Source organism: Saccopteryx leptura, chromosome 2, assembly GCF_036850995.1.
Source record: "Saccopteryx leptura isolate mSacLep1 chromosome 2, mSacLep1_pri_phased_curated, whole genome shotgun sequence".
Taxonomy (NCBI): Eukaryota; Metazoa; Chordata; class Mammalia; order Chiroptera; family Emballonuridae; genus Saccopteryx; species Saccopteryx leptura.
Genome location: NC_089504.1, coordinates 125,791,668 through 125,817,643, shown reverse-complemented (window position 1 = coordinate 125,817,643; position 25,976 = coordinate 125,791,668). Strand labels below are relative to the sequence as shown.

General features: G+C 36.6%; 1 protein-coding gene and 1 pseudogene across 2 annotated transcripts in view; both read right to left on the bottom strand.

Annotated features, from left to right (window-relative positions):
• RASSF9 (Ras association domain family member 9) overlaps positions 1-17,971 on the bottom strand; it is a 35,290-nt gene extending 17,319 nt beyond the window's left edge. Inside the window, exon 1 of one of the 2 annotated variants that reach the window (XM_066368680.1) lies at positions 17,596-17,971. In XM_066368680.1, coding sequence (XP_066224777.1) covers positions 17,596-17,642 — 47 coding nt within the window. In that variant the 5' untranslated portion in view covers positions 17,643-17,971. The remainder of the gene's footprint in view (positions 1-17,595) is intronic. The other variant, XM_066368681.1, reaches the window with a different exon arrangement.
• Positions 17,972-23,427: 5,456 nt separating this feature from the next.
• On the bottom strand, positions 23,428-24,469 carry LOC136391518 (MSL complex subunit 3 pseudogene; annotated as a pseudogene).
• Between the last annotated feature and the right edge of the window lie 1,507 nt (positions 24,470-25,976).

Sequence of the window (25,976 nt, the reverse complement as noted above, 5' to 3'; positions counted from 1 at the left end):
ACATAAGCTAAGAATGGTTTCCACATTTTTATATACTTAAAAAAAAGAATAATTCTTTTATACAATATGAAAATTATATGATTCTCATATCATTGTCCATAAAATCTTACTGAAACACAACCATGCTCATTATTAATATATTTTCTACAACTGTTTTCATGCAACACTAACAAAACTGAGTAGGTGAAAGGGCAATACTATGGTTCACAAGGCCTAAAATACATATATGACCCTTTACAGAAAAAGGTTTGCTGACTCTTGGGTAGACACAGTGAAAAAGATTTCTTTACTTTAGGAAGTCTCAGAGCACTTAATATGCTAATGTCACACCATGATGCCCCAAGAGGAGGAAAAGAATTCTAGTATATAGTATTTCCTAAACTTATTTTACCTTCTAGGTATGGCATCTCATAAAATTCACGATTTCAGAAAACATTTGTACAAATTCAGTAATTTTCTTTACTATATGAAACAAAATGTTATTTTTCTCAGAAGCCACCACTATTTAATAAGAAATTAAAATAATATTTATCTCATGTTACCAAACCATGATTATATATAATTCCATAAAAGATGTGGGTGGGTTCTCATATAAAGCATTCTAATTTTTGTAAGAATAGACGTTGAATAACCTAGGAGAGAACTGCAGGTCTCCTTTAAGTCTTAGAGAATTTCACATGAATGTATTTTTTGTTTAAAACACGATGTGTTCTCCATTCTTTCAGCTTTTAAAGGTTACATTGACCTTGGAAATCTATTTTAAATCTGTCTTAGCTATTTTCTGTACTTAAAAATTGATCACCTCAGGAAAACTGATGGCCTTTGAAGTAAAGCAATATGCTATTAATGGGCTTCAGAACATGGGAGCCCTAAATATGAAACCTTCCTATACTGAATATTTTTAGCTTATGGAGTTTGAGAAAATGGGCAAAGTGGGAAGTTCCCTCTACCCACGCCTGTCTCATGAAACAGATCACAACAACCTTATGTGAGAGGTGCCCTCCTCGAGGAAGGGGGTACCGTCATCTCCGATGACCAGGAATGGAAGAATCCAGTAAACAAGACGAACAAGATGTGCTGAGTTTACTCCACTCACTACTCTCTCACCTTATATTATCTGACCTGTCGTACTTCTCCACAACTGTCTGCTCTCCATCAGACCTAGTCTAAAATTACGCAGGTGTCACCATTTTTAGGCTCTTCATTTCCTTAGAAAAGTTCCCCCAAGTCATGTAAAACTTACAATAAATGTTTATGTTCTTTTCCTGTTAATTTGTGCCGGTTTAAATTCCAGACCTTCTGCCTGACCTGTGGTGGCGCAGTGGCTAGAGCATCAACCTGGAATGCTGAGGATGCCGATTCAAACCCCTGGGCTTGCCTGGTCAAGGCACATATGAGAAGCTACTACAGGTATACTAGTTGGTGTTTCTTGCTCCTCCTCCTCCACCCCTTTCTCTCTCTCTCCTCTCTCTAAAATCAATAAATAAAATCTTAAAAAAAAATTTTTTTTCAGACCCTCCTAGGGACCTCAAGGGTGTTGGGAATTTTTTTCTCTTGTACATTATAGATAAAATAGATAAAACAAAAAAGGCAATATTAAATGACAATTTTGATTGTCTCCTTTAAAGACATGCACACATGCAAACACACACATTTAAGTTAAAGCAAATTAACATTAATGAAGCAGGCAAACTGTGAGGAACTTCTGGACCACAAGCTTTCTCTGGTGACTTTACCAGAGGGTGACAAATGTCTCCTGAAGTAATACTTTGGGGACCACAGTGCTGCAGTCCCGGGAAGAGAAAATCACACACCTTTGAGTCATAAATAATTCAAGTCTTTCTTAGGTCACTAAAATTTTGAATCACTGTTTTGATAAATGAAGCATGAAAAATACTGCTATCAGTTTCCACTAAATGCAAACCATTAACATTTTATTAAAATAATTTTCAATTAAATCTATAAAAAATGAAAAATTTAATTAAAATTACCCTGAAAATTCAATTTTCATATATATGTAGATGATAGATAGATAGATAGATAGATAGATAGGAAAAAAATCACTATTCTATTCTTTATTAATGCTGGCTTAATTTTCTAGATAATAATAATATATATCAATCATGGAGAATAAGAAAAACCCTACACATTCCATAACTGCAGGGTAGCTATAATACATAATTCCCACTAACAGGGTAGCTATAATACATAATTCCCACTAACAAAAAAAAAGGGAACAGAATGTAAAGCATGTCTATAGGAGACTACTGAGGGTTAAGTAAACTAAGCTCATAGTTCAGATTCCAAAAATTGATTATAATCAAAATGTAAATATTTAACATGTAGTATTTGCCAGATGAAATGCTGAAAAATATCTAATCTCATAGGAAATTCTAGTGCTTACTTCCCAGTGTTACCTGTGCCTAGCAAATACCTAAAGCTCCCTTACTGATTTGTACTTGGTAGGGAAATATTTCATAACAACAAAGCATAAGTATACAGTATTTATTAAAGGAAAGTTACCTACCCTGAACATTTCATTTAGTGATAACTAGTTATGTCAACGATTAGCATTTGTTTTCCTTTTGGCAGCTAAGTCAATAATTGTTTTCGCCTTCTTAGAGAAAGATATTTACTAATGGTGGTGATTTTCAACTTGTATCTGCCTGCAGCCACCTACTCTTCCCTCTCTAAATGTGTTCTCAGATGTGTTGGCATATTTGAATGGCACTAGAAAGTTTTAAGGATTTGAATTATTCAGTAGAATTGCCAAAAGCCCAAGATGAGTTTCTATATCCCTGATTTTTATTTTCTGAACATACTTTGTAAAAAAAATGTAATAAAATATGACCTCCAACTGGAAACTTATCTAAAATAATTACCTCTTCATATTAGTCATAAATAAATTACCTAAAGGGCAACAATAAATTAATAACTTGTAGGAACAAGAATACACCAGGGCTTGTCATGTCATTTTGTTTACGAAAAAGATATTGAAAACATCACCAATAAGAGAAAAACACTGGTTGCCTAAGTCAGAAACATCTTACATTCATTTACCTTCCCAATATTATAAACTCTTAATATGCTCTGAATTTCACTGCCTCTACCTTCTCAAGGACTTTGCTCTATAATTTATTCCTTTTTATCCTCTTTTAATCTTCTACCTTTTCCTCTGGTCCTTCCTATCATTTTGCCAGATTTTAACAACCAATATTTGACCACATATTTGACTCAGTCATATTTCCTTCACGAACAGAAATAGCAACCCACAGTCATCACTTTTCCTAGTTTTACTTTACTATAACAACAACCCACCATAATAAAACGACTTCCCCCCTTACCCATCCCCAACAGACACAAGTCTTCTTAGGTTTATCAGAGGTCTCCTAACTGGCAAACCCAGTAGCCATTTTTGGCACTGATCTGACCTGACTTCTCTTGTAACATTAAGCACTGTGACCTTTCCCATTGTTTGACTTCTTGATTTTACTCTCCATGATTCTTCCTTTACCTTTTTAGCTTCTCCCTCTCAGTTCCCCCATAGGTCTTGCTTCCTCTGCACATTCAATGGATGTAGGTGTCATGCAGGAATGGCCATAAATTCTTTGCAGTTGAACTAAGGCTGTTGTTTGATGAAAAAGCTCGAAACGAAAGACCATATGGAGAGCAGTCCCATCTGAACCTAGTCCTCAGCCAACACACTGCTCAGGAGACAGCCCAGGTGAAACCACAAAAGAACCACCCCAGTTTACCCACAAAAACTTGACAAATAATAAATTTTGGTTTTTAGCTACTAATTATTACAATGTTTTATTATGCAGTCAGTGATAACTGGTATAATTGCATTGCCCAGGTTTCCATGACTCATTTGTTTCACTATACACATCATATGAGTGACTGTAATATCACCCACAACCAATTGTATGGTACTAGATCCCAAATCCAATTATTGTAACCTTAAACTCTAGGCCCATATTTCCAACCTCCTGTTTTTGCTTTTACCTGATATTTTTATTTGTCTAGCCTAGGGGTCCCCAAACTTTTACACAGGGGGCCAGTTCACTGTCTCTCAGACCGTTGGAGGGCCGGGCTATAAAAAAACTATGAACAAATCCCTATGCACACTGAACATATCTTATTTAAAAAAAAATGGGAACAAATACAATATTTAAAATAAAGAACAAGTAAATTTAAATCAACAAACTGACCAGTATTTCAATGGGAACTATGTTCCTCTCACTGACCACCAATGAAAGAGGTGCCCCTTCTGGAAGTGCGGCAGGGGTCAGATAAATGGTCTCAGGGGGCCTCATGCAGCCGCAGGCCATTTTTTGGGGACCCCTGGTCTAGCCCAAGGCACTTCAAAATGGATCCATTAAAAGTAATTCATCATCCAATTTTCTCATATCCCAAACTTTCACATCTCCTGATCTTTCAGTCTTACCAAATGTAATCATATTCTCTTCACCCTGTCTCTCAAGCTTGAGACTGGGAGTCTTCCTTGATTCCTTTCTCTGTCTCTCCTCCCTTGTTCTATTATTCTTCCTTCCAAATGTCTCAAACATGTTCCCCCTTTTCTATCACCGCTACTGCAATTCAGGCCACTCTCAGGTTTACAATAGATTACCCTAGCAAGCTATGAAAATTATATTATAAACTCTTGCTCACTTCACATTTGTGTCCCATAATACTACAAGACTGCTGTTTAAACCGCAATCTAGTTGTGTACTTTTTGTGATTAAAATCTTTAAGTAGTTTTCATGTCTTTTATTTTTTATCTCTTTACCTCTCTTCCTCTCCATTTCACCCCTTCTCCTCTCTCTCTCTGTTTTTCTCTCTCTCCCCTTCTTCCCAGTCCCAGCCTATCTCTGCTACTTGCTCTTAGGATTCCTTCCATGATCTGCTTCCTCCAACTCATAGCCACACCCTCTCTAATATGCACATTAACCCAACAATTCCTAACTTCTTGCTGTTCTCTAATATGAGGGCAACCTGACTGTCACATATATCACCCTACAGATTACCACATTAAATAGAACTGTATCTGCCATATTTTAGTTTTCACCCTGGGCTTTTTAACAATCTGTTTCCTTGGCCTGAAACATTTTTCTTCCTCCTTCTCCACTGGACTAACTCTTCCTCTGCTTCAAATATTGTTTCCTCCAGGAAACCTTACCTTCTCTGAATAACCCAAATTCCATCCCCCAGATGGAAATTGGTTTCCACCTTTGATGCCTCTGCAGAACCCAGTGACATTTAGTAATGGCATTTCTACCTTTCTTTTATGATAGTTTTTCAGTCAGGTGTTGGACTAAGTCTTTCATCTTTGAAGTATAAGTGCCTAATATAGAAAATGTTAAATGTTTCTTTTATTTTTTTGGTGTGGGAATGGGGTGGGACGGGCAAGGGGGGATTATAAATGGGGTGGAGATAAATGAAGGGAATCTCTCAGACAACTAGGGCCTGATGGTTACAAGTGTCCTACCACCTGTGTTTATAAATAAAGTTTTGTTGAAATGTAGTCATGCCCATTTAATTATGTGGGGTCTAGAGCACACTACATTGGCAAAGTAGTTGAGAAAGTAATATGGCCCAAAAAACCCAAAATATTTATTATGGAGCCTTTTACACACAAAAAAAAACATGCCAACTTCTGCCCTAGATGACTTACCTGCACCAAAAACATTACATTTTTATTTACTTAAATACAAAAACATCCTTTGAACTCTAGTATCTACACAATGATTCTGTGTCTGATTCTCTAGAAAGAAAAGTAAGAATAATATGATCTTTAAACAAAAGAAATTTACAATCCCATGGAAGCAATGGCCATGTTTAGAAGTAACTTTAAATAAAGTGAATAATTAAAGGATCACTAGAGGGATGGCAGCTAAATGCTTCATAGTAATTGGATGGGTTTAACATAGAATTAGTCAGCCTGAAGGACCTGATTGGGAAAACAGTGTGTTTTGCCCTTAAAGCCCCGTTCCAGGTGCAGTCTGTTCCCCATTAATCAGCCCCATATGGATGTCAGGAGGTATCAAAATAGGTTGGATGAAAGGCTGCTTTCAGACTCATCTCAGGTGCAGCATGTGCAAACACCAGGTGTCTGGAGGTGGACGATTTGGAAACACCCAAATGACACCTTGAATTTTTTTCACTCTTCACCCTGATGTTCTTCCCACCCCAAATTACCCTTGTTACTTTTTCTGTTCTTTATGGTGACACACTATACTCCCCGTCACTCAGACTCAAAATTGTAGTATTGACTCTTTTTGTCCATCCTGACACTTTCTACTGCTCCCATCAACACAATTTTGAATTTCTATAAATTCTGCCTCCATGGTGACTCCTCATAGTGACCGCTATCTGAAATTTCTTGTTTCAAAAAGTATTTGAAACAATACATTGTTTCTTATAGTTTTATTGTCTGCCCGTCCAACACTGCACTGTAAGTTTAATGAGAGTAGAGATCTCGACTATCTTATTATTTTATCCCTAGCACCTACAATAGCATAGGGCACATATTAGGAGGTAAATAAATATATATTATTGAATACATGAACTTTATTATGCTACTTTAAAATGCCTGCCTTGTATTTTAATTGTTTATGTTTATGTGTCTAATAATCAGCAAGTTTTTAAAAAATATGATCCATATCTGATTTATCTTTAATCTCTCATAATGCCCCCAAACATCTGTGATTCATTTAATATTTTGGGATTTTTAAAAGTCATCAAATAACCATCATATTGAGTCACAACAAGTAGATGTCCAAACTGACAGAGTGGGATGCTCATGACTGCTTTGTTTTTAGGTGCTAAGTCAGATAAGAAAGCAATACAACAGTATGCCCTTACTTCCTCAAGTATTACATAGCACAAGCTGCCTTTTTACTTAATCAGCTAAACTGTGATTATAGAAAGTTCTCCTAACAAAAATGCAAAACCACTAAAAATTATCAACATTAAAAAAAAAGGTAACTTAGTCTAAGTTTCATGCCTGTTACTAATAATCTTAGGAAGACATTCTTTGACTTGAGTAGAGCAGGCAGTTAAGAAACCCAAGTTAATACAGGTCCACTGTTGTTAAGTGCCTAACTGCCTGTACCATTTAAAAAGATAGAATCTCAAAGGCTATAGTCTCATTAAGTGCTTTTCTTACTTGTGCAAAACTCTTTTCTTCATATGAGATTATAGTTATTATATGTCTACCTTAATAAAACAGCCATTTTTTAAATTTTTGTTTTATTATTTTTTAATTAAGGGGAGGCAGAGAGACAAATTCCTGCATGCACTTTGACCAGATTCTACCCAGAAAGCCCTCTACTGGGACAATCTGCCATTCACCCTGTTGCTTGGCAACAATTATTTTTAGGACATGAAGCAGAGGCTCCAGGTAGCCATCCTTAGCCCCTGAGGTGGGGGCGGGGAGGGGGAGGAGGTGTGGAGAAACAGATGGTTGCTTCTCCTGTGTGCCCTGACTAGGAATTGAACCCAGGACATCCACACACCAGTCAACTCTCTATGACTGAGCCAACTGGCCAGGGCCTCAAGTCATGGTTCTTAATAACATCTTTTAGACCTTCCAGGCAGATGGAATGTCTTAAGTGCAGTGCAAAAAGAGGTATACTCAGACTCTATTATGAAAGATTGTGATCTTTCCAAGTTAATGTCCTGCTTCTAGTTCGTAAATACCTTCAGTAAACTGCACTGCAGGGAATTCTGGAAGGATTGAAAAAGGTCACAGTAAATGAGGAGCAGTAGAGTAAGTAATGGTATTTGAGGTGACTATAAATGTCCTAATCATTGGTTGAAAACAAGCATACATTGTGCAGTATACCAGTAAACTCAGACATAAAATTCCTATCAATTATGCAAAATACTTAGTGAGTATGAAAATTTACTGAAGTTAAACAACTATCTGTATTAATGGAAATCCACAAAATAGTTGAATAACTCAGTTAGTTTGACCAATTTAATATGATTATTCAAATGAATAACAGTTAACTACAGTTGATTGTAAGTCTAATATAAACATCTCTTTACCATTTTTCTGAACACTTCCTTACTTGTAATATGTTGTTTTCTACCAATGTAACCAAGATTATGGATTGTCATCAAAATGACGATATTTCTGCCTGCTTCTCAATTCTTTTGATTATCTTATCTGAGTCAGTTTTAGCTTTGTGGGATTTAGCACCATCATACATCGTACACATCTTATTGTGGTCCCTTCTCTTGTCCAAGCCTCTCACCTAACTGTGGGAATTTAATAAATGTTAATTATCATGATGCTCATTGTATTTTCCTTTACCTCCATTTACTTCTATCTTATTTACTTTTACTTACAATCAAAAAACATTTATTGAGCGCCTACTCTACAGAGAAACAGTGTTCCTCAATTCTAAAATATTATGCTTTAATTTTCTTAATTGCATTATAAATAATGCATTTTTATCTACCTTGTCAAAAATAGTTTCCCATGAAAGAGTGATTTAAAAATAAGTTCATGCATGAGATATTTAACTATAATGCTGTTTTCTCAATTAGAAGTTTAATCTCTTAGGAACGGTGTTGTGTCTTTGCATGTCTGGTACAACAGCAAATCCAGAGTTTACAGTCCTAAAGAAATAAAATAAAAATGCCAACTATTTATAACATTCATATATTTGTGTTATTGAACTTAAAATTATGCTTAGCAGATAGTAAACACTCAGGAATTCTTAGATATTCTAATTTATAAACTAATCACATCTGATTTTAAATGGAAATAAACATATTTATTATTTTACCATAATGCTACTTTTCATAGTGGAGGTTTGTGGCAATATATCACATTTTAGGTGAAATGAAATCACAAAAAATAATTATTGTAATGCTATTTTTTGAAGTTATCTTGAAAAGGTAAACAAGCAGGACAAGAGAATTAAACTTTAACCTGCAGAGGGTATTTTAGAATTATAGAAACTGAGACATAAAAAAACCTTAAATATTTAATTTCTCATTTTATTAATAATAAGGTTAAAATATTTAAAATATATATAATTTTTTCTTTAAATCAAAACTCTACAAAGACACATAAAGGAATATTCCTTAAACTATGCTGTGCTAGGCATTGCAAAATCATTAATGGTCTTACAATTTGGCTCAAAAGAAAGTGTGAGAGTCAAACCTAAAAGATATCAGAATTTATCATATATTTTTCAACAAGATTCAATGATAGTGCTGTCTGGCATTTATAGACTCATTTCTACTTTTATTCTCTAATTTATATATAATCTATTTATGTTCAGGGAGGAAAAGAGATCTGTGGTGACACAGAAGTTTCAGTGAGTCAAAGTTGTGATTTCGAATCCCATCATATCACACCACATTTAAGTATTAACCACTTAGATATAGTTCGTAGCATTTTTAATCCAACAGAGCTAAACAAAGAGTACATATTTATGAAGATTTTAATATGTTGCAGCATTTCATTGTCTTTAATATAGAATGAGATTTCTTGATAGTTTAGGATTAAGTCTCTTTTAGACATGGCAAATTTAGGCCTAAATAGGCCATCCACTATAATGGTTAAAAGCATGGATTGAAATCTTATCTCTCCCATTGAATCATTGCATTGTCTCTAATGCAGAATAGGGAAAATAGCAGTACCTTCTTCACAGCATTATTTTAAGTATTACATAAATTATTTAAAGCAGTGCTTGGCACATAGTGTTATAAAAAGTATTAGCAGTTATAGCTTAGGAATTTACCCTAAAGCTAATAAAACTTAAGCATAAGGGCTGCCTTATTTGCACAGCTGCCTTTCAAGACCCCAGAACGACCTTAACAATATACTTATTCATAATTGGGTATCTTTTTACTTAAAGAGCATCCCCTCTAATGATCAAACTTGGATTTACTTTTTCATGTTATTGTTGTTGTTTCTGTGTTAGAAAGATTAAGTATTTGCCACAGGGCATACAACTAGTAATAGCATATCTGAGATACAACCTAAAGTCTATGTGAATAAAGAGTTAGAATTCTTAACTAAGAGATATTTTTCTGACTATTACTAATGTTTTCCCTTGGTCACATAACTGCAATTATCTTGTACATTGCATAAATCCTCCTTTCATGTGAGAAAAGAAATGTTTCACAATCATATTTCCCTCTTATCCTAAAAGGTAGAGGCAATGTTCATCCTCGGCAGTGGGGGATACAGTAGCCATCCACCACTGTCTGCCAAACTTCGCTCATTCATATTGGGTTCTGTTCAAGGAGCATGAAGTAGAGTGAGTACCCCTAGTGGAAAAATAAGTTACCTTGGTTTGCTTTCTACAAAAAGCCAAATAAAGTCTTTCATAGCATCTATTTGTCAGATATGGCCCTACACCATTTGACAGGAAGGAGGAGTTGAGCCTAGGATCAGGGATAAAGAGAGGTCAGCCTTGAATTTCTGGATTTATTCTTTAAGATACCAATGCATCAAACATACTGATTTACTAGTGTGATCAAAGTACACTATGGGAATCAGTTATTTGAAGAATATATGTTGAAGCAATTTATTCAGTCAATATATATTTATTGAGCACCTATTCACTGTTTACCTAGAATGAAATAAGATAGACATAAGTTCCTGATATTTTATAGCTAGCTATTTATTTAAGAAAAAAGAAAAAGGAGCCTGCCTTGTGGTGACACAGCGGATAAAGCATCAACCTGGAAGGCAGAGGTGACTGGTGGGAAACCTTGTGCTTGCCCAGGCAAGGCACCTGTGGGAGTTGATGCTTCCTGCTCCTCCCCCTTCTCTCTCTCTCTCTCTCTCTCTCTCTTTCTCTCCTCTCTCTCTAAAAATGAGTAAATTTTTAAAAAATCTTAAAAAAAGAAAAAAAGGAAGGCTTTCTAGCTTGCAGATATAAACCATTTAGGATAGTTTTTTTTGCCAGCTTATTTAATTTTCACTGATTATTTTTATCCTTGAAATACCATGCCAATGCTAAGCATCTTCACAAGGCTCTATTCAATTCCCATAAAGTAATAACTATTCCCTCAGATGACCATTCACATTAGTAATTGCTTTTACATTATAATAAACAAATATGCAAACTATCTCTATCTATTTAAAAAAGTAAATAATTGATTCTTAAGAAGTCAATGTTATATGTGTTGTATTTAGCCAAAAAGATGTCTTTAAAAACTCCTAAGCAAATATCCATTAAAGAACATCAAAATAAAAATAAGCCCTGGCTGGTTGGCTCAGTGGTAGAGCATCGACCCAGCATGAGGATGCCCTGGGTTTGATTCCTAGTGAGGGCACACAGAAGAAGTGCTCATCTGCTTCTCCACCTTTCCCCGTCTCCATTCTCTCTATCTTTCTCTTCCCCTCCTGCAGCCAAGGCTCTATTGGAGCAAAGTTGGCCCGGGCACTGAGAATGGCTCCATGGCTTTGGCCTTAGGCTCTAGAATGGCTCTGGTTGCAACAGAGCAACACCCCAGATGGGCAGAGCATCGCCCCTAGTGATTATGTCGGGTGGACCCCGGTTGAGCGCATGTGGGAGTCTTTCTCTCTGCCTTCCCGCTTCTCACTTCAGAAAAATACAAAAATAAAAATATAGAAGTACACTGAACTGTCCCTTTCACATGTACATGATGCAGATATGTTGCCTTTAGAAAAACCAATATGCCAGAGACAAAGAGGTTTCTTTTCAAGAAGTGGTATCCACATGCCCCTGGAAGAGGTAAACTCCTACCTCCACTTCAACTTTCCTCCACTTTCAGAACTAAATAAAAGAGGGCCACATTTTTTGAACTCTTAAAGCTATTATTAAATCTCCTAGACCTAGACCTACATACAATCAAAACTTTCTAAGTTATGCAGTCCAGCTAATAAGGACATTATATAAATAAAATCATTAACCAGCTACAAACTTTTAAAAACTTTTGAAAAAAATATCCATTGAAGTACTTTACATCTTGATGTTTTATGAATTAGTACAGAACATATTAACACATCTTATGTAGTGAATTTTAAGTTGGCTTATCGTTGCTTGAGTAACAATTCAAAATTTAACCTAGAGCTCAATTTCACCACTGCTACTGCTCTCAGATATTTTTGCCAAGAATAGAGCATTCCAGTCATTGTTCCTAATGGGCTGTCTGCTGCCAACTAGCAACTCCTTAAATTACCCGGTATCGTTAAGGGAAATCTCTTTCAGGAACTCCTGGGAACTAAAAAGGTGTAAATATTCAAATATCTGGCATTTCTCAATCTAGGTTTGGGACCATTTAAAATATACCGCCCAAAAAATTTAGGGGATATTTCAAAATGAATAAGAAGTGATAAAATATCCCCTAATTTTATGAAAGGTTAGACAAAACATTACATAATAATTTTCCATTCTGCAGAATTCATAAATTACCATACTTCTAATTACAAGGAGAAAATACCCATCTTGCCAGCAAAACTTAAATCTACTAACCACAAAACAATGCTTCCTTCTGGTGAAGCATTCATGGCATGATGTACTTATGAGAGTAATATAAAGCACCTGGTTTTTAAAAACTTGACCGGATATGCTCTAATCGATTAAAAAACAAAATAGATGCAAATTTTATGCATCAATTATAAGGAATAGAGCTGTAATTAGAAATATATTTTTGGAGTCTTTTAGTTTCAAGATGATATTATGACAATGTTTTTATTATCACCAATGATAGATACACTGTGTGTCCGTAAAGTCATGGTGCACTTTTGACCCGTCACAGGAAAGCAACAAAAGACGATAGAAATGTGAAATCTGCACCAAATAAAAGGAAAACCCTCCCAGTTTCTGTAGGATGATGTGGCAGCATGTGCGCATGCACAGATAATGACGTAAAACCGTGTATACAGCAGAGCAGCCCACGACCTTGCCAGTAGAGATGTGGACAGTACAGAGGAAAGTTCAGTGTGTTCTGTGGCTCGCTAAATTCGAATCCATGACCAAAGTGCAACGTGAATATCGGCGTGTTTATAATGAAGCACCATCACATAGGAATAACATTACTTGGTAGGATAAGCAGTTGAAAGAAACCAGCAGTTTGGTGGAGAAACCCCATTCTGGTAGGCCATCAGTCAGTGATGAGTCTGTAGAGGCTATACGGGATAGCTACCTAAGGAGCCCTAAAAAATCTGTGTGTGTGTGAGCTCACATCGAACTGCACTGAATGGGTATGAAACCAGGAGAATTTTCCTTTTATTTGGTGCAGATTTCACATTTCTATCGTCTTTTTTTGCTTTCCTGTGACTGGTCAAAAGTGCACCATGACTTTATGGACACACTGTATATCTATAAGTATAGGAAAATTCAAAGGAAAGTCAAGAGTGAACTGAATAGTACTTGACAATAATTATAAAGGCCACATTAACTAGATTAGATCCTTTCATAATCATTGTTAATTTTTTTCTCTTACAAAGCACCTAAATGAAACATTCTACTTTAAATTTCCAACAAATATATGGGATGCTGCCTTACTATGACAAGTTTCTGATTCCTGCAAGGTTTGGTAAAAGGTTCTACTAATTCTCTGATCCCAAATTTTATTCATTAAAACCCCAAGGAATCACAACTCACAACCAAATATCCCTAAAGTCTATATAGTGACATTCTACTTTCCTGAACTTCTTTTAAAAAAGTTTCTGCACTAGTTTTAAAAATAATTATTATCTTAAAATAGAATTTAATATAAAGATAATCAGAATTGCAAATATCCTATGTGAATATTTGAATATGTTAAAAATCCAAATTCAATTATTGAACATCCATGTAAATATCAAGTGAAGTTGAGCTTCATTATTGCTTCTTTGACTTTTACATGAGAAACACCTATCGCATGACATTTAGAATACACTTTCAGAATCTTTTTTTTTTTTTTTTTTACATAGACAGAGAGTCAGAAAGAGGAATAGACAGGGACAGACAGACAGGAATGGAGAGAGATGAGAAGCATCAATCATCAGTTTTCCATTGTGACACCTTAGTTGTTCATTGATTGCTTTCTCAAATGTGCCTTGACCATGGGCCTTCAGCAGACTGAGTAACCCCTTGCTCGAGCCAGCGACCTTGGGTTCAAGTTGGTGAGCTTTTGCTCAAACCTGATGAGCCCGCACTCAAGCTGGTGAGCTCGGGGTCTCAAATCTGGGTCCTCTGCATCCCAGTCCAACGCTCTATCCACTGAGCCACCGCCTGGTCAGGCCACTTTCAGAATCTCAACTAGGTTATTGAAAAGAAAATATCTAGACTCTCCAACATTTTTATTCTTCATATTAAACAAAAAACTGTATATCTTCATCAATCTTTAGGATTCAGTCACAGAATATTCTATATATTATTCTGGAACTAAAGTAAACAATCCATCTTCTGAAAAGTACTCTTCCTATTAAATACTACAATTATAAGTGTTTAAAAGATTAATTCTGATATTAAACATAAATAATTTTAGATTGGCTTGAAATAAAAAACATAAAAAGTTTGCATATTTAAATACAATTATTTTGTGACCATATATCATTCTCAAATTTCCTGAAAACTATTTCCCAAATTGTTGCATTAAATACTTTTTGAAATTTAGAAAAGATGATCTAGTAAGGTAGGATTAACTTGGTGTCCAAATCCATATAATTATTGTCTATCTCCCTGAGTTTTGAGTTATATCAAATGTCAACCAATTATTTATAAAATAAAAAGAATTATAAAGAATTTATGTAATATCAGTTGACATCAGATGATGAACATAGAATAAAAATAATTACTATATTTTAGTTTGAGTATAAATTATAATTTTAGTTTACAAAATTTTATAAACAACTGTATTGTAGGTCCATTACGTGGCAGACACTGTTCTGGGCATAAGAACACAATGGTGACTAGACATACATGGCCCTGTCCTCTTCAAGCTTTACAGTTTGTATCTTTGAAAAGCTTTTGTGCCTCATTCTTTGAAGTTTCATTTATATCTCATTCATCTCTAAAACTCTCAAATGTTTATGTATTACAAGACTATTTATAAAACTATCTCAAGAGGTTCAATCTGGGATGATTAAATATCACTATAGGAGAGAACAAAAATGAAAAGACAGACTATGTTGTAGAAAAGTTCGATAAACAAACTTTCCTAAAATTTTATGATCTCAAGTTCCTAATATTTTTTCTAGTCATCTGCTGACACAGATGCAATTATATTCAAGTAGTTCTTTCAACTGTACAAATTATATATCATGAGGTGTACAAATATATTGCTCAAATTCTTCTTTTACATTCTACAAGGAATTTTATATAATGTCTGAGGAATGCATTTCTTGTTTTCAGATAACTGTTTCATCATCAATCACATTTTCTATGAAAGGACAGAAACTCATCATTTAAGGAAAATTATTTGATTTTTCTATGTCCTAGTGGGATTAGTAAATAATATGGATAAACTTAATCATGTAACTAAGTTTCAACTATTGTTTCACATTTGAGAAAGTGGAAAAATAAGACAAAAGAAAAAATATTTCATCTATGGCAAAACTCAATACTGAAAAAATAAATATACATTAAATCTTTTTCAATACACCTTATGGCTTATTTACTGCTTAGTTTGAAATACCATTATTTTATATACTCGACTACCACTATAGTTTAAATTTTTCTTATGGGTTAGAAAAATACAAATTGGTAAACAGAAGCACTCAGTTATAAGAAGAGTTTAACATCCACACTATTACCACCTTTGCCAAAACACATCCATAATAAAGCATCCCCTCTGGGAAGACCATTCCATTTTTACAGAGAAACTTGAAATACTATAAAACTCCTCATTTTGATTGTACTTTCTTTACAATTTTTAATAATTCTGCATATTGTCATATTAAAAAGTGTTTGTATACTCACCTACTTGAACAAAAACTAGTTTTATGGGCAGAGTAGATGGTGCGGTGGCGAAATTAAAAGTGGACAGTACTTCCAAGAGGAAGACTCCCAGGCTGCACACAAAGTTTTACTGCACTGTTATCTGGCATACCAATGACAGAATGGTTGAATTTATAATAAGAAACAAAACGCAAGTATGCGTGTGTGTGCAACAGTCCTGAACTACAGGGGAAATATTCAAAAGGATTAGTGTGCCAGAAATATAACTTGTCTTATAAAACCATGAACTTTACCAAAGTCATTTTTTTTACATATTTTAACAGTATTTAAACAAACATATTCATATAAAATGTAACTGAATAATCATTGAAAAGTAGCAAGGGTTTTCTTTCGACAAGTGGAGTATTCTGGAATATTTTTAATGCATTAAGATAGAAACTTATTTTTGATAACCATCACTAATGTATCTTTAATAATACCCAAAAGCATATCTTTATTTTAACATACAGTTTTACCAGTTACCAGAAATATCATATAATGGTATATTATAAGTTATTAGCAAATAAAACTGGTTCAGAAAATTTTATAGCATTAATTATTGCTGTTTTAGTTTCCTAAGCAAACTTACATCTAAATCATGAATACATTTGGAATGAGTTAAAAACAAAATGTTCCAGTGGACATTCATGTACAAATTAAACTGTGGAGATTTCCTTTAAAGTTGTATCACTCTATAGTTATGCAGGCACTTTAAAATAATTGTATCATTTCCTACCATCTAATTGTATGCTTTTAAATTTACACTAAATAAATTACAAGTACAAACAGGTATGATTGAGAGAAGAGTTGTGGAAAAGCCCTTATGCCAAAATAAATACATTAAAAAAGTAAAACCCATGTCTAAAATTATCCTCATTTTTTTTTTGGCACAGAAATGTAGTATTGAAGGTGTTAATAAAATATTTTATAGGACTGAAACACATTTACTGGCTCAAAAAAATCTGTCTGAGAGAGAGAGAGAGAGAGAGAGAGAGAGATTTACTTACACAATGGGCAATGAAGGATTGAAGGAGCAAAGGAAATCAAAGCAAAGTAAAATATTATTAATAAGGTTTAAGGAGGACAGCTGTTTGAACCCTAGCTTAGTGCTAACATCACCTAAAGTTCTCAACGATTTTCAAAAGAAACAAATCACAAAAATTATCTCTACAGAGTATTTTCAGTGCAGGAACTTTCCAAGCTTCAGGGGAGCCAAAGCATTGTTTCAGGGCTGTATAAGCAGCTGTGATTTTCGCTCTAATAGTAGTTAAGGAATTTTACTTGTATATACCTACATCAAAATTTTAACTTTTTCTATAACGCACTGAAGTTCTCTCTGAAGCAAATGAAACTTGCAAGCACACTTCTTTCAAAAATGCAAGGCAACAGAAAGAGAGATTTTGGCGATGCTAGTGGTGGAACGAACAATAACTGGCCAAAGGAGGGGGTGGGTGGGGGGAATGAGTTAAAATAATCATTTTTTCCGTGATCCTTGTCCTGGTCACTATAGTCATTGTTACTGGAACAATACTCTCACTAGTTAAGTATAAATACAAGACCTAACGCCCTAGGGCTTTGTCCCCCACGAACAATTTTCATCAGAATCTAACTGCAACAAAGCACATACTTTCACTCAAACTCCCCGAACGAGCACACACACATTGGACTTTACCTGTTTTTATGCCGAGTCTTTAGCAAGTTTCTTCCAAAGGGAGCCATGGTCCGCCAGGCAATTAATTGAACAGGGAGAACCTTATCTCAAAGTTAGCTGAGGGTGGGGGCGAGGGGGTATCTGGATTTCTAGGGTGAAAGGGGGATGACTGGAAGCTTCCTCCTCACCTCCTCAGATGTTCCTGGCTTTCAGCTCATTAGGAGCCGGCTAAGAGTTGCTGGAAGTTGTGCAACTGCTGCTTAACTTTGAACTGCGGGATTGTTGTGGCTGCTGCACCTTTGGAGACCTGCCCAGCTTTAGCCTCCGAGAACGCGATTGGAAGCAGGAAAAGAATAAAAAAAGAGAGAGAGAGAGAGAGGAAGGGAGGGGGACTCTATTGTATTCTGTACTTATTTGCAGACTTGCTAAACTTTAAGAACTGCCAACCGCACAGGCACGGTAATGGCCATGGAATGGAAATTTCACTCGAGTTGGAAACCCCCCTCCCTTCTTTCCACACCCAACCACACAAGATGAACTGCACGTACATAAAAGATTAAAAGTAAATACCCCACCTCCCAGCAGCTCCAGTCTGTGAAAAGAAACCTGATCGCGGCACGCAGGAGTGAGGGCCCAGAACTCTGCCTGCGGATTCGACACAAAAATCCCCCGCCCGGGGTGTCAGTGCTGTAACCTCTGCGGAGGAGGGGCGACGCTGGAGACCGAAGGCAGGTGGTCACAGACCCCTCGAAAACCTCGGTCCCCGAGGTCCTGAGCCTAAGCGCTTCCCCCAACTCCACTCCACGTTCTTGAAGTTCATCTTCCCAAAGGCCAAGGACCAAAAGGCACAGCATTAGCCGAGGAGCGGGTCGGGGATGGGGGTCTGACTTTCGAGGGGTCTACGCGGGCCTCTGGTTCGTCCCGGGCAATTACTGGGCCTTTGGGGGAGTGGGAGTTTGAAGGAAGAGCCAACTGTTTGTTCCCGCCCTTCACTCAAATAGTAAAGAGACAGTCCGCGCCCGGAGGCGCATGGAACTTGAAATGCGCAGTGGAGGTGGAGGGGAGGGCAGGCATCACCAGGTACCCCTGAACTCGAACCCACGACCCGACCCGGGCAGTCGGGGCAGAGCTGGACAAGGCACGCGGGTGCGTGCGGCGGGCCCAGCGCCCCACCCAGCTCCCCTGAGCCCCGGATACCGTGGGAAAGCGGTGCCCGGGGTCGAGGGGCTACAGAGTTTTCCCAGGACTTCTTTTTCTAGGATTTCGCCTCAATTCTCCTCCCTTCACCCCTTCTTCCCCTTCCGACGCAAAGCTTCTAATCATTGACTTCCGAGGTAAAGGTGGAGAGAGAAAAGAAGTCAAAGAACTGTGGGTTTACGCTGAATCACCCTTCAGGTGGATCTGAACCCTGACAGAGTGCATGGACGGCTCACTTCCTTTGAGAACCCGCCCACCCGCCAACCCCAACAACATCTAACAAAAAATGGTGATCTCAAAAGTTACTATAGTGTTATACGCATTGATTTATTCAGAAAGCTACAGAGCTCAAAAAAATAATTTTTCCAATATCTACTATGATCATTCTTCTCTAGTCCTCTAAATTGTGTATTACTGTATCTATTACATATAAGTATTTTATGTATTATTTGAAATGTGTTATTTGTTTATAATTGTATTTATCGCATATAAGCCGTGTGTGTATGTGTGTGTGTGTGTGTGTGAGAGAGAGAGAGAGAGAGAGAGTATCCCCATTTGTAATAAATTAGTAAATATTACAGCAGCCAATGCTTTAGTTCAATTACCTTTTTTTCTAGCCCTGGAAGATAGTATAATTTAAGAATATATGCCCACCTTTTAAATAGATCTATGGTAATAGTACCAAAGAAAACATTTAAAACACCAAAACTAGTAATGGTGTATTTTGTTTTACATGCTTCCGTTTACATATGTATTTGTTGAAAGACCAGAGGGCTCCTGAGCACAGCATTGACATAAGTGCCAGCCAGGTTCCTGTATGTACATATGTGTGTGTGTGTACACTGTGTGTATATATATGTGCATATATATATATGTATATAATCATATACACTCTTTGCATGCAACATAAATAACAATTTAGGGTGTACATCAATTTCAGTTTTTGTGTTTATTTTACAAGCACATCACAAAAGAATAATTTAAACCACTATGGAAGATCACCCAGTTATTCTAAGTTGTTCTAAACATAACTCTCTAAGCTATATTGTTTACTTTTTAATATAATGCCTGCCGTCAGTTTGCAAAGAATTTTGCATTCACAAATATCCTGTTTCCTGTAGTTTCGGTTCTCCACCCTTATTAAGATTATTTGTATATATAGTTTTTATACAAAACATTTTTCAATAAAGGAGTTTTAATGGAACAAGAGGAAACAACATTACATCTTTATTAGTATAATCTTATGTTGTGTTTCAAGTTAGCACAAATGAGTCTCATTTATGATGTTGTTATTCCTCACATAAAATATTCTATTAATACTGGTCATGACAAGCTCTTTGATGTGTAAGAATGAAAACACAAGTGTTAATATTCCTCCATATTAAAAGTTAAAAGGATTCAAAACATGGTCACTTATATCTAAAAAGAAAAATAAGCAAATAATAATTTTAAAAGAAAATAAGAAAACTATGTTTTTAAAAACTCAACTTTACTAGTAACCAGATATTATATTTCTAAATTGAAATGAGATTTCATTTGCATTTTCCAAATTGCCTGATTTTAAAAATGATGATGGATGCTTAAGTCTGTCAGTATGATACAGTCACTACTCTACATGAGTAGTACAGCTTGTAGAAATGAATGTGCTATGTACATCAGTAATCTTCAAAGTATTTAAACTCTTTTGTCCAAGTTTATTTTCATAAGACTCTTTCCCAAGGCAACAACCAAAGTTTATTAATTTGAGAACTAAATGAAATATTGTATACAAGTGTTGACACAAATTATTAGATAAAATACTCATTTATTTTTTTTACAAGAAAGATAGGGAATAGAGTAATATTAAAAAATGATCTCAACTTAAAAATGAGGCAAATTAATGTCAATGTCTTTTTCATGATATAGTGGAATACTGTATAATAATTTCTATTAGATTATTCACTTCTTCAGAAGAAGGCACTTTTTAAAACTTATTTCTTACTGTTGGTTATGCCCACAATCTGAAAAATTAGGTGTTAAATTGGAATAAAGAAGAGTGAGTTGCAAATTATTTTTGTTCAGGAGTGACACAAATGATTTTTGTCTAGTAGAAAGGTAACTCAAGAGGTTATGGTTTTATTGCTCTGTAGAAAATTACCAATTTCTTAAAATTTAATTTTTTTTAATCTATCTTTTTATCTGTCTATCTGGCGAGAGAGAGAGAGAGAAAGAGAGACAGGGACAGATAGAAAGGGAGAAAGATGAGAAGCATCAACTCATAGTTGTGGCACCTTAGTTGTTCATTGATTGCTTTCTCATATGTGCCTTGACCAGGGGTCTCCAGGCAAACCAGTGACCCCTTGCCCAAGCTAGCAACTTTGGGCTCACACCTGCAAACCTTGGGCTAAAGCAGTGACCTTGGGCTCAAGTCAGCAACTATGGCAGTGGTGGGATTCAAATAATTTAACAACCAGTTGTCTGACCTAATGACCATTTTAAGTATAAAAAAAAAAGATATTCCAAAAGGTAGTTTATTATTTCATGCATTTAATATGTAAATGAGAACAATAAAAGAGGTACACAAAACTAGATTATGTTAAAGAGTTTTAAAATAGTAATGAAAAAATATTAACTAATACTTGATAAGAAACTGAACTTATTTAAGGTATTTCCATGTTGCTTTTTGACTGGCACCCTCACTTGCAATTCTTCTCACCTATGGACAGAATGAACATTACTATGGGTGCTTGGAATATGCTGTTGCACAGATGAACATTAAGAAAAACTAAGGAATGAAAATTTGTAATTTCCACATTGGGTGGCTGCCCAGGTGCCCATCTTAGAACCCTGATTATAAGTGCCACCTTAACAACTGGTTTGCTGAACTCAACAAAGAATTAGGCATTGGTTCTGCCTAACCATCTGAATCCCACCATCTGACTTTGAGCTTTAAGCTAACAACCATGAAGTCATGTTTAAGATCCCATGCTCAAGCCAGCAAACCCACGCTCAACTGGTGAGCCCACTCTCAAGCCAGAGATCTTGGGGTTTCGAACCTGGGTCCTCAGCATCCCAGACCTGCACTCTATCCACTGCACCACTGCCCGGTCAAAGTATAGCTAAATTTTATTTCAACATTCTTTCTTTAGTTCACTAATTATATATAGCAGTCTTTCTTAACTTCTTTTGGACCATCTTTATTATTCTGCTGGACCCCTCATTAGTAAATTAAGCTAATCTTCGATACTTACCTACTTATATAATTCATACATTTCAGATTTTTGAAAATTATACTTTAAAACTCAGAATGCATCAGTTCTTTTCTGAACCAATATGAAATCTTCATATAAGAAAGAGTGTGTGCAATCTCTAAAAGATAAAATGTGTGAAATAAGTTTTGATGGTAGAAAACACCTTTTGTTCACCTATGAGTATGAAGTTCAACCAAAATATATAAAAGGATATATTTTCTTATCTATTTAAATTAAGTGAAAATCAACATGGAAAATGATAATGAAAGAACGAATGTTTTCTCAACCAAATCAAAATTATTATTATTTTTTTTATTTATTTATTTTTTATTTTATTTTATTTTTTTGCATTTTTCTGAAGCTGGAAACAGGGAGAGACAGTCAGACAGACTCCCGCGTGCGCCTGACCGGGATCCACCCGGCACGCCCACCAGGGGAGAAGCTCTGCCCACCAGGGGGCGATGCTCTGCCCATCCTGGGCGTCGCCATGTTGCGACCAGAGCTACTCCAGCGCCTGAGGCAGAGGCCACAGAGCCATCCCCAGCGCCCGGGCCATCTTTGCTCCAATGGAGCCTTGGCTGCGGGAGGGGAAGAGAGAGACAGAGAGGAAGGAGGGGAGGGGGGTGGAGAAGCTAATGGGCGCTTCTCCTGTGTGCCCTGGCCGGGAATCGAACCCGGGTCCTCCGCACGCTAGGCCGATCAAAATTATTTAATCGGTGCTTGAGTTGACTTCAAAAGCTAAAGTGTTAAAATGTATTCTGATAGAAAACCCATTTTTTGTATGTGTGGGTGGGGGGAGACTCTGCTTAGACCATCAAAAACAACATTTTTACCAAATGGGAACCATAGCGTTACACTACAATGTATAACTGTAAAATCTCAAACAAGTCAGGCAACACTTTTTTTTTAATAACCCAAAATAAAGTTTTACATAAAAGGAATCTAACAAGCAAATGTACAGCTGCAAAATGTTTTTTGTCTCTAATATCAATTCCCTCTAAAATATTATGGTACTGCTCTGCAGTTTCCAAGCAAAACTAAAGTTTTGTGAACAGAGTTGCTTGGTATCATAAGAATGAAAACTTCGCAAAAACAATTTTGCCAGTGGAAACAAATATCTTTTAAAAAGGTGGTTACTGCTAACAACGTCAACGTCTACTGAAACATTTTCGTAAACGTTTCATGTGTCGCACAGATGACGTGTACTGTGGCTAGGGTCAGATGTTGGAGGCTTCCCAGGCATCAAGTAGGTTCTCCTTAACAGCAGAAAGTACAGTATGAAACAACTCAAATAACTGAGTCTGCCTCTTTGGAGCCCCATTGGAGTGGGCGTCACATTTCTCACCATTTCTCCAGTTCTCCACTGGCGTCCTGGAGTACAAAGATAGTTAGGGAAAGCTGTCTTTCCAGAGCCATCAAAACTTGACTAACTCGCCATGGGGTCGTTAGTGCTGTAGTGTGCCTCACAGGCTGCAGCAAAGGCAGACTCTGGAAAGAAGTTGTCATGGTACGCTGCTAAAAACCTGAGAGAAAGGGGTCAATGCGCTTCAGTAAAGCCTTCCAATTCTTCTCAGAAAAGGACATCTTTGCAAGGATTTCTGAAAGTTTCATAAACAATAGCAGCAAGTGTTGTGCCAGATAAACGTAAGAGGGTGGAGGCACATGGTCACCTAGAACGAAACTGTCAGATACAAGTTTCCAGGAGAGGACCTCATTTATTTTATTAGTTCCCCTGCCTTCAAAGTTGCGCTCGCTGTCTTGCTGGGGGTCACAGGAACAGGAGAGGATGATCTGCTATACACAGGAGTCTTCTTTCCAGGTTCGGAAATAGCTTGGGCTGCTGGCAGACGTGTCCTGCTGCGGACGCCTGGGCTGAGGCGGGATGCTGCTCTCAGGCAGCCTGTTGCACTGGCTGAGAGGCCTGTGGACCGCCTCAGAGACCGCAAGGCTTCTGGGGCAGCCTCGTGCCTTCTGGAGGAAGGGGGCGCGGTGGTGGTGGCCTGTTCCACTTGTGGTTGGCAGACTCACTGTGGACTATGGGGGTGGACGGATTCAACAAAGGTGGGCTCAGGGAGAGCTCCTCCTGTTCCTATTAGTGTTCATGCACTTTCCTTAATCTGAACGAAAATATTGTTCATATGGATACAACAAAACCAGTGAGAGAGTGTAATCAGAGGTTATTATTAATCCATGCACCATCTTCTTATAAAGGTCAACGTTCTTTTCTGCTGGGATATAAGGCACATTCGTGTTGGTATGTGTCGCAGCACGATGACACAAGGTCTCTCATCAGATGAAAAGGCTGAATCGATAGCAAAATGCTTCAGGTAGGGTCCTAAAATAGTCATGAGGTTGGTCTGGCATGGACGTTTCCCTAACCGGTTCCTCTTGTTGATGGAACAAGGATCGTCCTCCAGCTTCTCCTTCAGCACTTCAGGGATGTCTGGAGTCATTGTTCTTTCTAACATCTCCTTTTGTGTGTGCAGCTCTGGTTCATCCTTTATTTCAGTGCTATCTTCACTGTCACTTTCTTCACTTATTGCTTCATCTTTTCCTTCACTAACTGGCATCAGAGAAAATGCTTATTGAGTTCTCATCATTTTCATCTTTTTCTTCAACGGGGAGGCTTTTTAAGGCAGAATTGACAGGAGGCGACCATCAGTGCTTCTTTCTTCCTGTTCCTAGGAGAGCAATAGCTTTTCCCAGCAATTTACACTGTAATCTGTGTCACAGAGGACACGCTCTTCAGCTGCCTTTCTAGCCCAGCTTTTGTTTCAACCATGGAAATGGATCAGATATTCTGGGATCTTTTTGCCTTTTTCATCATTCTTAACAATAAATAACATGGACAATCTGAGTTGGTCGTCAGGGCACGGAATGGAAACCACATGGTGCAGAGGCTCCCACAAGATGAAGAGGGATTTAAGCACCAGAAAGTGGCCTCCTGGACATCCGGACCTCACTGATGTCACAGGCTCAGCCCTGTACACCAGGCAGATGCAGAAAAACCTGTTTTTGAGGAAGGTATAATAAAGAAATGTATCAATTCTTGGTTTAGTTCACTTATGGAACCAATCTCTATATTAAGATGTCCTTCTTTTTAACTGTTTTTTTTTTCTAGGTTTATTGAGATCTAACTGACATGTATCACTATATAAGTTTGAGGTGTAAAGCATAATGGTCGGACTTACATATATTGAAATGATAACTGCAATTAGTTTAGTTAGCATCCATCATCTCATATAGATACAATAAAAAAGAGAAAGCAAAAAGAAAAAAAATGATTTTTAATGATGAGAACACTTAAGATTTACTCTCTTAAGCACATATATATACATATATATATGATCATGTAACAGTGTTAACTATAGTCCTTATGCCATACATTGCATCCCTCGTACTTATTTATCTTGTTACTGAAAATGTGTATCTTCACCAGTTTCTTCAATTCCCCTACGCTCACTTCCCACCCCTGGTAATCACATTCAAAGCCTTTTATCATATAAAGTCTTCTGACTTTCAACTTTAGGGTAGCAGATATAGGACAGGAGTCAAAAGCATTAGTTTTGAAGGTGCATAGACTGGGATGCATGTCATAGCTCTGCCACTTCCTAGTAGACATCTTGGATAAATTCCTCAATTTCTCTGATCCTCGTTTTCTGATCTGCAAAATTATGAAAATAATAAAAATGCATTCTCATTTTCCATTAAAAGTAAGTTTAAGAGGATGTTTTTGTTAAAAAAAATATTGTCAGATGTGTTGTGCAATTATTACTAGAAATTTACTCTTCCATTTTAATAATTAAATTGTCTTACTGGTATAATTATCATATGTGCCTGTGCTGATAACAGCTAGTTTTCCCCATGGCCTGCATAAAACTAACAGCAGATCTGAGGTTCTAGATCTTGGAGTATACACAGTTACTTGACTCTGAACAAATCTGTCACTACTTATATGGTAATTTATGAGGAAAA